General features: G+C 38.9%; 1 protein-coding gene across 1 annotated transcript in view; it reads left to right on the top strand.

The window, feature by feature from the left end:
• The window catches only part of PKHD1 (PKHD1 ciliary IPT domain containing fibrocystin/polyductin), a 455,019-nt gene that overhangs the window by 225,779 nt on the left and 216,341 nt on the right, over nucleotides 1-12,899 (top strand). Inside the window, exons 48-49 of the mRNA XM_063096948.1 lie at nucleotides 6,534-6,711; nucleotides 8,125-8,320. Of these exons, the coding sequence (XP_062953018.1) occupies nucleotides 6,534-6,711; nucleotides 8,125-8,320 (374 nt within the window). The remainder of the gene's footprint in view (nucleotides 1-6,533; nucleotides 6,712-8,124; nucleotides 8,321-12,899) is intronic.

Genomic DNA, 12,899 nt, shown 5'->3' with positions numbered 1-12,899 from the left:
AATCATCATAGACTTACTCAGATACCAACAAGTCAAACTTTGATTCTGTCTTCCCATTATTGACTGGATTGAGTGTGGGGAAAAGTAGAAGAGCTTGCAAGATGTTGTAGGTTGGCTGACCAATCCTTCTGAATTTTTATAAGATGTATGTAAAATACAGTCAGGACATGTGCATATATTTGAAATTGTTTTCCAAAGACTGAAGAATAGAGAAGTAATTAAGAATCATTTGCGGGCACAAGTCATAATTCCCCTACTTCCTTGTGTATTTTTTTGGACAACGTACTTTGACTCTTTTTTCTTCAGTTCTCACATAAAAAATGGGCATAATGGTATCTATCTCACAGGGCCATTTCTTGGCATGTAGTAGGTGCTCAATAAATGCTACCTTCAGAAAGTCTCTATTTTACATTTGTGATTTAAAAAACAACACTTAGGCATACTATTAATTTAACAGAATACTATAGATTTTTAGACTTCTGAGAAACAAATGCATGGCAAAGGAATTAAGTATGTTCAAATGTGACTTAATTTATTTCCTGAAAAACAGGGAATAATTTCCCATAATCACATGACATTGTACTGATCTGGCAAAACCTCCTAAGCAGGCCTAGAAGTTGGAGTCATCCAGGACACAGTCTTTGATTCATTGTGCCCCAATAACCTCTGTTTCTTTCTTCCTACTTCTCCTGGAAAATAAAAGGTTAATGTTCCTGTTGATCACCTTGATTCCCAGATCTTGCTTAATATCCTCTCCTGTAGTGCTTGCGTTCAGTTTTTACCTATGTTACTGCTCTTAATGTGTCAGTGTTCGAAGTATGAGGCACCCCCTGCCTCTGCAAATGCAAAAGTAAAGAAGAGTTCAAATGGAAATTTTGGCCTAGCTTTTCCTCTAATAATCCTCTAACTCTCCTTCCTAGGGATAAATAGGCATAGCATCACTACTGGTATCTTTTTTCAGTCTTAAAAAAAAAAAATCAAAACAACAAAATCCTGTAACACAGGAAAAAATCCAAGACATATTATTCTCTTTTGGTAGCACAGATTACAGAAGTAAGATAGAAAAAGATCTGAGAATCCTAATGGATCCCAAAGTGAGGAATATCATCAACAATTTTACATGGTTATTAAGTTTCATGAATGATAAGAGTACAGTGGTGTGCTGGTGAATGTTTAACAACTAACTCTCCAGAATAAAAAGCCCTGATTTGTAGCATTTTCCTAATTTTCTGGTGAAAATACTCTTATGACCTATTTCAGGCTACCAGCATGTTATCACTAAACACAAAGTTGGGAAGAGGGGCTAACAATAAGTTCTTGTCAGCTGGTGTCAGGCAGCTCCACCACAGCAGAAGGTGTATATGTATAAAAGAGAAGACAGGCTTCTTAGTCTAACTCCCTACCTGATGCACAAAATTGTTTTTCAATATCCCTGAGAAGTAGCTGTCTTCCTTCTGGGTGAGTATCCAATAATGATATTCTCATGTTCTGAGGCCATTCCAGCTAGACTCAGCAGATCAAAAGAGATGCACTGGTGTATGAAGGATTAGGTAAAGTGGAATAACGGACATCTATTGCTTGTCTTCATGGATTAAGATAGAATGAGCAAGAAGTATTGTCCTAATAGGATAGCAGATAAGTATGTTGCAAAACTTATAGATGCCACCTTAGAGGAGGTGCTAGTTTGGTTCTTGGACTTCTCTACAATAAATTATTGCTTTAGCTATTCTGTAAAAGGATAGACAGAAATATACATCTGAAAAGTCATGGAAGAGTATGCCCACCAGAAACACAAGGATTATTAAATTATATGACTTGCTTCTCTGCCTACCAGTTCTATTTTGTATGTGAATTTAAAATTGTTAAAAAGTTGGGCAAAGACTGAATGTTGTGGCTTCTTTCCTCGTTTTTAGGTTTTTCATCTTACTGAGAAGGAGAAATATTTAAGTGTTTCTTAGTCAATAAGGTTATATGTAGAAAAAAATTTCTGACAGGCAAAAATATTACTGAATGGTGGCAGGTCAGCAGATGAGATAGTGGCCTGTGGCAAGGACTGTTATGAGCTCAGTGTATTTTTAAAGCATGCTTGTGAAAAGCCTTGCCACAAAAATTTGTTAGCTGTGCTCAAAATTCCGATTTTGTTCTCTTTGTTCAATAAAGGATAAGAGAAACAGCAGCAAGCACAAATATCCAGGAGACGCTTGCAGCACCATTTTAGTCCGCCTGTTATGATGGGTCTTGCTTAGGAGATGCATAATTATAAAGGGTTTATTCCACAATTGTTCTGAATCAAGAGCATTTAGAGCTCAATGCAATGTTTGTATTAATACATAGAGTTATGGACCCTCAGGAAAAGTAAGCTAATGGCAAACAGAAACCAGGGAGTTAATATTTGTTCTCATTGGTATTGTTGATTGCCTAACAAATCCTTTGTGGGCAGTATACATTCAACAGTTCTGCACAGTACATGGGCACTAAATCACATAACTGTTTAAGCAACTAGTATGGTAAATTGGCACTTTGGCTGGGAAATTTTATGAAGTGATAGTGTTATACTTCTAAAGGAACATATCTCTTAATTAAAAACAGGTTTGGCTACTTAAAAAAAAAAAAGAAGATAATCAAGGCATCCCATAGAAAAGGAAAAGCAACATGTAAGGCTTATAGTCCTTTTGTCTTTTTGATCATACACAGGAGCTGTGGCTTATGCAGAGGTAAGGGTTAACATTTAAAATGAACTGGTTGCCTCCTGATTTCTTGCACATAAAGCCATGAGAAGTTCAGGGAGAGACTTCTTCCCCTAGTAATGAAGCTCTCTGCTGCTAATGGCCCATGCAGACTCCCTTGGCTCCTCCAAATTAGAAATACTTTTGTGCTCCTTTGCTTCATTAACAGTAAAGAGAGGGAGATTGGTGGCTATTTAGGGCACGGGGAAATTGGTGGCTATTTAGGGCAAGTGAAAATTGTAGTAATTATGGTTGGTAAATTCTCTTCATGGTGTTCTTCGAAGCTTGATGTTCTTTTGGTGCTTTTCAGAAGACCCCATCACTGTCAGTGCTGGCATTTGGCCTAGAAGAATAGGAGCTGATCTGACTTTGAGTTTTTGGCCCCCGGTGATGGTCAATTCAAGGCATCTTGCCTACTGGGAGATGGGTCTTTTACATTTTTGTTTGCTTTTCAGAGTGCACTTGATGACCCTTTCACTACCAGCTGTGAAATGGTATATTTGATAACCTCCTTCTCTACCTGTATCACACTACAGAAATCTGGTGCTGCATATGAGTACCTGAGAAATTGCATCCCAAATAAACCTTGGTTGGGATGAATGAGGTAGCTTGATAGGATCAGGGCTCTGAGATGATGGGCAACACATGTAGGGGATGAGGTGGGTACTTCAGGATCACATTGTGCTGTAGTGGGGCTCTGGTTGACCATGGGGTTAGCATCAGCTTATTGGATGGTGATTGGAAGGAGAACATCGAAAGGAAGTTACAAAGATCCCAAAGACAAATAGAGCCCAATTAATGCTAGCATTTAATGGTTTGACAATATTTGAAGGTGGAGTCATATTTTTGAGGACCTTCAAAAACTGGGGAGAAGGTCTGAAAAACAGTCCCTTCAAAAATTGAAATTACAGTCTACAGAGACTGAATCAGAAGGAATCCATTCTGAAAATTGATTTACAAATGTAGTATTGATGGAAATTTGAGAAATAATCAAGTCCCAGCAAGGTGACCAGGGAAATTCTTGTGGCCACATTGGTAGAATTAAAAGTTTATGAAAATATATACCCAGTTGATTTTATTGTAGCATATTGAGGTAATATTTTATAATTGTCAAGGTGGTATGTATGATAGCTAAGAAAAGAATGACAAAGTATAGGCTGGTAAGGCAGGAGGAACTAAATGTGAACAGATGGATGCACTTGAACAAATAGAGTTCTTCTTTTGGTCTATAGTTAAAATAAAACTAGTTGTAAAAGTGGTTTACTTGAGAACACTTGACTAGGGTAGAAGAATTACAGGTTCTTAAGGAACCTAGCATATTCCTAAACCAGGGCCCACTATTAGTGTGTATTGCATATATGTGCTCAAGAGAGGTTTTCTAACCAATAAATGTAAGTAGTTACATCCTTTTGGCAAATATCCTATTGATGTGGGATTGACTGTATCAAGCTTTAGTAACTTATGATCAACTGCTTATAAGTTTATAGGAAATCTTCTGACACTCATGTGGTTTTTCTGTGTAGACTTCCCTATTGGGGAGAAATATTATTAAGTAGCCATTTGGAGTATTTTGGTGCATTTAACACTTGTTTATTCATTCAACAAATATCTATTGAACTCCCACTATGTGAAAGGCAGTTTTATTTCTTACTGTAAGTCATTAACTGGAAATTCTGATTTATCCTGGATTTAGGTCTTGTCCAGAGCCCATATACCTCTCTGAAAGCTGAAAAGATGCACTGTCAGAACCTGAAATGTTTAGAATCATTCTCTGGACTGTGGGGAATCCCATTTTATACACTGACCATGGTACCTACTGCAGCCGACTTATCTGCCTCTGATATTTTTTAGTTTCAACTCATCTCTTCTTATCACATTTGTCTTACAGTTATTTCCAGAAGCTTATTTTTATTTGTTAAATATATTATTTGAGTCACATGGTGCTGGACAGTCTCCTGGGACTATGGGACTCATGGTTTCAGTTAGGGAAAGAGAGAGCCATGAGGAGAGAGCCAAAATTGAGGGAAGATGGCTAGAAAATGTAAGCAAGAAATTTTAGCTTTCTAAAGCTTTTCCAAAGATTACAACATAAAAATAAATTCCGTAAGTGAAATGGTCTTCTCTTTGAGGATGTGAACCTCCCATAACTGGAAGAAGGGGCAAGGTGAGATATCATGGGACAATTCCTGCAATGGAATGGAAGTTGGAACAGATGACCATCATGTTCATCCTGATTCTAAAAGTATGAGCTGAAGATTGTGCATTATTTCCAGTTTGAGAACTGATATACACAGGAGAAAACCCCCCAAGAATCCCAAACCCAGGAGAAGAAGAATTTTCCCCCTCGTCCAAGATTTCTAACGGTTCAATTAATGCTGCATAGGAAAATACCAGGAAAGAGTAGTTCTTTTATTCCCCAATGCCCCAAGCATTTTTCATTAATTAAGGAATGAAACAAACACATTTAATCTTGCAAGAAATATATATCAAGTGCCACATTACCAGGATCAATGCTCTGTCCCATAAAAAGTTTTGGGTGTATTTTTAAATGGCCAAATATCCCAGATAAGTCTCTAGACATTAAATAAGTAGTACAAAATGGCAAATCTGGCACATCTGAGGTTCTTAAGCGAGAGGCAGGTAGATATTGTGGGGCTTGGTGATAACTACTGAGTGCTTTATGTAGATTATCTCTTTAAGTTTCACAATAGCTATATGAGGTATATACTATTGCCTCTCTTTTAGAATCTGTAATTTGCCAAAGTTCACACACTAGTATATGCTGATCTAGATATGCAATTTATACCCATTTGACTTGTGACCAAGCAGGTAACACTAAAGAAAATTTCCTTTTTATAGAATGCCACCGGATTACAAATTGGCTTTAGATATACTCATGCCCCACCTCACTGTGCAAACCCAACATCCTCTTTGGGCTCATTTCCCTCTACGAGAATTTATCTGCTTACAGCAAAATGCCACAGTTAAAGATTCTCGTGAAAACTAAACCAAAGAGGAAGGACAGTCATAATGTGTATTTATTCCTTTTTTTGACTTTTGCTTTATTTCTTTAGGTCCACTTTGACTCTCTTTTAGGGTCTTAGCAAATTGGCTAAATCTGTTTATAGTCTAAGGAAGTCTTAAAAATCACTTTCTGGGATAGGCTGTGTAGAATAATTTAGGGTATCTTGGATCATAAATATCTAGCTCTACCTTATAACATTCACATAGTACTGTTGCCATACTCTGCCTCAGTTTCCTCATTTGGTAAAACCCAGTTCTTCTACAAACCCTTTATATAAATTAGGAAAAGTAGCGCTGGCTGCCTTTGCAGGTCTCTTCCACGCATTCTTCGAGTCTAGCCACATCAGGGCTTGGGTCTCTGTCATCACTCTCCATAGGAATATCTAATTACCAAAGATAATGTGTTTTCTGCTGTTGTTAAATCTGGTCTGTGGCAAACTTCTTGGCATAGACATTTCTTTGTTAAAATAATGGTATATAGTCCTGGCGCCTATGAACTCATTATGATGATGTTTATTAGTGGCCTAAGATTTGAGTGTTACTTCCTGCAGCTGACAAGGCCAGTGTATGTAATATGCAAAGGATCCAATAGCAACTTCCCACTGGGCTCTTTCGACCCACATGGTGGATGCTAAAACATCCATAGACATGCAAAGAGGGCCTAACACATACATGGAGAGAATAGAAAGATGATTAAAATTGATTGAAGAGGAATGCGTTAGGTCCAGAATAGGAAAATAACCTTGGAAACCATTTTTTTTTCTTCTTTTTAAATCTCCCTAGAGCCAGCGCTCCTGATGTTTCTTATGATTTAAGCATGACTGACAGCAGAAATAAGACAACCACTGTCAATTATGTATTTGACACATTGTCTAACCCTCATGGCTGGATGGCTCTGCTCTTGGATCAAGAGACCTACTCATTGCGATTTGAGAACCCTTGGATTAACAGATCTCTGGAGGTAAATTTAGGAAACCATTCATTGGTATGTTATATCCCCAATAAGGGATTCTTATCTTTCCTTCTTTGAAAAAATGGGCTGCAAGTATTAGCACTATTTGATGCTGATAAAGAGAACTGCTGCATCATTTTGGCCAGATGAACATAACCTCAATATGAAATTCATGTGTTTTTTTTAACTTGAAAATTTTATAATTTGTTTAAATCTCATCCTGAATGCAGAATAGTTCTGCCTGAAAATTTAAATTTATCAGTTCAATGAAAAACAGCCTCTAAGTGTTCTATAGAATTGCATTTTTAAAAATTACAGGTTAAAAATCAACTTACCCCAGTTAGAAGTGTTTGTAGCCAGAGAAAATGTCTTAATAAGGCATTTACACATTTCATACTGCCACCTTGTGGTCAAAGATTAACTTGCAAATAGAGGTCTGAATGAGTCCCCAGGCTGGGTTGGGTAGGAGTCAAATGTTTAAGGGGAATGAAGATACGGATATCCAAATGGGTGCATTTCCTGGTTTCTTTTTTCTTTTCTTTTTTTTTTTCCCTTAAAACAATCCAGTAGATTTCTTAAGCTTCTTTTCTTCCTTTTAACACATTTCGTTTTTCTTGTCTCACAATAGACAGTCTCCCTAATAATCATGAGAGCAGATCTTACAGAGATAGAAGCTGCTTTAGGTGTGCCACAGTTATATGGAATTCAGAACAAGAACCTCTTTTGATTTTTTCTCCATGGCTCTCAGAAAGGATATACGCTTCTCTTTCTTTTTCTTGAAGCTCCCATAAGCACATTCTGTGGAATTTTCATAAAGTGAAGGCAATAGGATGTGACTGTGGATGCAGACACCTTGGCTTATGTCCTGCTTTGTGATATGGGGCAAGTTACTGAACCTTGCCTGCCTCAGTTTCTTCAACTGTAGAATGTGGCAGTAATCATAACAACCACAGGGGGTCTTTTGAGGACTGAATGACTAACGAACAGTGCCTGATTGTGCGGCAAATGCTCCAACAGTGTTAAGGACTACTATATTACAAATGGGTGGCACTCCTATCATTACCTGCCTCCTCCAGTTGTGGGAAAAACTGGAAAGGACTTCTAGATCTGGCCCTGTCTCTTCTAGATGTTTGACCCCAAACTAGTCAATTCACTTGTCTGGGCCTTGGATTTCCTCCTCTGTTAAAAAAGACTGTTAAACAGGAAGAAACTTATGACATACTACAGTCTTTGCATTCTATGATTTTGTAGCTATAGTTATGAATTTTTTATGGAATGGATTTAAGTAAGCCCATTCCCCACAAGAAGAGTACAGTCTGGGTCTGAACTGTTCTATTTCTAAACTACTCCTGCATTCTTTCTTTTTCAGGGTGGGGGGCTTCCTTACTAAATGATCCTCTTGTGCTTTTCTCTCACTTCAAGTACTCAGCAACATTTGACAACTTTGCTCCTGGGAATTACCTCCTGCTGGTGCACACAGATGTGCCGCCTTACCCTGACATCCTCATAAGGTGCAGGAGTCGAGTGGGTCGGTCCCTTCCATCTCTTCCATCACCTGGTCAGGACCAAGGCTGTGACTGGTTCTTCAACAGCCAGTTGAGGCAACTCACTTATCTGGGTAAGTATCCGATTGGATGAGCGTTTCGAGGGCACATAGTCAGAAGCCACCATTTACTCTGAATTCCAGACGTTTGTGTTATGAAGTGACGAGGAACTGGAGGGGACAGCTGTGTGTTATGGTTAAGTGAGTGGGCTCTGAGATCAGATGGCCTGGATTTAAATCCCAGCGTCAACACTTACTAGCTAGGGGACACTAAGAGGTACTCTTTCTCTCTAAATGTCAGCCTGCTCATCTGTAAGATGGGTTAATAATGGGACCTGACTTGAAGGATAGGAAATTCAATAGAGTAACATCTAAAACTCTTTAGCAGAGTGCCTAACCCACAGCAAGTACTTAATAAACATTGCTGGTTATTAATATTTTTAATTCATTTAGGGCAGTGTTAGCATTTTTAGAAAAACGATTGCACATGTCAAGATAGGATGGCCGATTATGGCCACAGATACAAGAGACAGCAGAGGGTATATGGTGACAGATACAGAAAGAGGCTGAATGAAAATCAAAGTTAGTGTGGAAAGTGAGAAGGAAAATCTTGGGAAAGGAATCTGAAATCAGGCAGGTGAGATGGGCTGAGGGGCTGATCTGAGGTCTGGGGCATGGGCTGTGTGTGTGTCTGTTTTGTGTGAGGATTAGCATCAGGATGAAGGAGCCAGGAACCTCATTTTATAGGACCAAGAACCCTATTGTGATTGCAGAGTAATAGAAGGTAAAAGGATTTTCTTACCTTCTTATTGTGCATGTTTCACAGGATCACAATGTGAGGGTCAGGATTATCCATTTCTTTTGACTTCCTGGAGTTTATCTCGCATCCCTTTTCCATACCATGTCAGCGTTGGTCACTCTAAGCACTGCAGTGTACGCTTGTACCAGCCTCAGTTCACTGCAAAACCACTTTTTATAGTGGTTTATAGGGAAGAGAATATGGCAAAAAGGGCTCTAGAATGACAATTTTTTTATAAATTGGTCCTTCTAGATCTGGTTACATTCAGGGGACCTTATCAACATAGCAAGTCCCAACCCCTACTACAAGCCAGACTTGGCCACAAGGATTTCCATGGCTGGGCAATTGTCCTGAGTCTCTCGTCTCTCTCACTTGTGCCTAACCATGTCAACGGAGTGTGATCTACATTTGAGACCTGGGACTGTTAAATTTTAATAGCACTAGAGAGTAGAGTCTGGTGCTTTGCTAGCATTTTTTAAGTCTCTGCTAAATGGATTGTTGTATATTTTATTTGCACCAAATTGTACCATTCAAATTTTATTTCCGATTTAATCCATCCATAAATGTAACCCGAAACTATAAAAACTTGGGATGGACAGAGATCCCTGAGACTGTTTTACCACTAGAACCAAATACAGCCATTAAAAGCAAATAGTTGCCATTAACTTTACGACTAGTTACTTGATATATATTCTGGAACACTATTTTAATTTTAATTGCCGTCTTCCTATTACTTAGCATGCTCCTGAAGGGCCTGTCTTGTCCATTGGTCAGATTTCATTCATGAACTACTAGATAATTTGAATACTCACAGAGCCAAACATGATAAAGGAACATTCATGGCAAAAAGTAAAAAAATCAAATGATGCAGTGACAGATTGTCTTTCCCTTTGGTAAGCAATATTAACTGAATTAATAGCAAGTTATACTATTAGACTTTATATACACATTTGTGGTTTAAATGCAATCTGTGTAAGTAGCTGTATGTGCACATATATGTAGATGTACATCTGTATGTATATGTGCGTATATATGATGTAGACAAATATTTCAATGTAAAGTATTTTTATGAGGTAGATAGCCTTTACTAATTTTTAAAAATTCTTTGTATCAGAATGTCCTAGTATTTCCATCTTCGAATATAAGTTGGAAAAGGAACAGGAAGTCATAGAAGATTGATTGAATGTTTAATAAACTTGGAGACCCTTGGTCCTTGACGAGAATTTCCAGCAGTAGATTTTATGGTTACTGATGCCTTCTGTATCCTCTGAGTATATGGGGTAGATAAGTAGCCAGAGCCAATTCTGTTCCCATTTCTGGGCTGGCACAGTAAGGATATGGGGACTCGGGAGGAACTGAGGCTCGTACTGCTGCTCCATGGTAGTGCCCCATGAAACTGCATTAGGTTGTGTAGATCTGATTATACTTTTGGATATCCTCTGCTTACAGTTTACGATATCTATAGGAAGGTGGTGATTAGGCTACCATGTTTTCCATAGACCTGCCTGCATTCCCCAACGCCATAATGGCACCGAGGTAGTTGTAGCTAGTACCCCAGTAAGACCCTGAGAAGTGGAGTTGCAATCCTGTGCCATGCATTTTACATATTGATTAGATTGTTACTTTCACTTAATTTTTTTCCCAGACCATGTGACTTTATAGGACCAGGATTGGGTAATGCATGTTATGTAATTTTTATATAAAAATATAAAATAACATGCATTGAATCTAAGAAGAGAGTGTAAGTCAAGACATCACAGTCCACGTGGGCATATTTCTGGGATGAAAAAACATGGGGGGGGAGTTGTGTATACAGAAGTCTCATTCTGTCACAGGAAACTGCTTGACCTCTTTCAGGTCCACAGCATTTCATCAGACTTCCAGGGCGTGCTGCTCCTTTTCTTGGCTGGCATTTCATTCAGAGTGCTGCTTCACTGACAATTGGCTGGATTTCATTCATTTGTTGACCACTTCTAAGTGGACCATCTTCTGTATTGTTTGTTCGTAATCTTACCACATCCCCCAGGATAGGAAGCTTTTTAAAAAATCACAATTACATTCATTTCCTCCATTTGGCTGCTTCATGTGTGATTTAAGATACCTGACTAATCTTAGACTCAGCTGACTGTGGAAGAGATCAGAACCCAGGCATTCTAGCTCCTGGCTGTGTATCTCTCCACTAGAGTGTGCTGCCCACTAAATAATCATTGAACACTGACCAAAAAGGATGGGGGTTGGGGGGTGCTAGGCAGGGTTGTGGGAGAAAACTTTTCACCGATTCCCAGCAACAAAGAAAAAAATCCTGCGCATGTAATATGTTTTGACTCTTGCCTTTCTCTTCTTCACCAAGGCAAGTTTTGTCTTTGATCAGCAAATGTCTTTATGGAGTGCAGGTTTGTTGGAAAGCTGATGACCAGAGCTTGGGGCTTAGGGTTTTAATCAGTGGCTGGCTGGCTATTTTACCTGGGGCATGGCATTTTCATTGCTCCATGACTCAATGGCTTCATTTGTACAATGAAGTTAAGAATATTCACTTGTCTCTTGCAACTGTGGTACGAAACACCCAAGCATATTAAAGTGTGAGTAGCATTTCATTTAACTTCACTAAAAATTTTCTCAGTGAACAATTTCTCTAGAATTTTTGTTTTCCTGGAAGATTAACAATCTCATGCATCATGAACTCAGTGTGCACGCCATGACCTTTCTGAAAGGGTCCCCTTATATATTTTTTTACTAGTCTTTGTGAGATAACTGAGATCCATGATGATATGACATATACGATATATTGTTCCCATGATTGAAATTTAATACCACTTAAGCAATTCTTATCCACAGAATAAGATAGTCTCGCTTATTTAAAAATATCTTTTCAGGAGTTTGGTTCAGGTTGCCTTCCTAAAGCCACTGAGAATTTTGCCCAAGAAGCTATTTATGAAACAGACCACAAAAAATGTACTTGTATTCTAAAGTTTGTGTTAGGACCCAGCAGGAGCAATATTTGATGTGACAATCTATTATGAAAGGCAGTTCCCAACTGTAGTTTCTGTGCCTTGCTTGGGAATGAGTGTGGCTGTAGAACAAGTGGTTCTTTTATATTTGCAAAGTCAGGAGTCAAAGCCAGCAAGCCCATTTTTCCGTTCATGCAATTGGATCCACTGGCAGCTCATGTCTCTTGCTTTTCAGTGCCAGTTTCCCACTGCTTCTTTCCCTGATGTTTTTTCCAGGGATGTTTCAGTTCATGGTGAACTATTTTTATTTTTTAGTTACATTAACGCTATGAAATAATTAGTCAGCTAATTAATCTGGTTTACAAGCTTTGTAGGATTCTTCAGCTGTCAGTCAGGCCCAGGCCCGAGGCCTCCATGGTGCCTCAGCTCTCTTGCCATGTGATTCCCGTTGCCATGGCTACTGGCTACATCTGCTGACACCCCACTCTCTATTTATTGCTTAATTAAGAATTTCACGCTCAGCCCTTATCTGCTTCTAAGAACAAGCACACACTGTTAAGAAATTCCAAATTTAGGCCCAGGCACAAGGAAAGCCTTTCTTATGGGCTTGGCTGGATGGAGCCTCTCTAACGATCCTCTTGGCATCCCAGCCGCCACCCTTCAATCAAAAATCATTAAATGGGGCAGAGATAATGAGCATGTAGCATATCAAAAGAAGGATGTTTGCTTGGTCCAAAGAGGAAAAGCTGCTAGGCCCCATGCTCAGCTTTACTTCAAAGGGAGATGAGACCCCTCATCACTGGGGCCTGATAAAAACTCATTTGTTCTGGCCTTGACTTATGCAAAAGGTCTGGCATGTCAGAGTCCCATCTCACAGACGTGGTTTCCCCACCTCCCCCCTCTACCT

Source organism: Cynocephalus volans, chromosome 5, assembly GCF_027409185.1.
Source record: "Cynocephalus volans isolate mCynVol1 chromosome 5, mCynVol1.pri, whole genome shotgun sequence".
NCBI lineage: Eukaryota > Metazoa > Chordata > Mammalia > Dermoptera > Cynocephalidae > Cynocephalus > Cynocephalus volans.
This window is presented reverse-complemented; position numbering and strand designations above follow the sequence as displayed.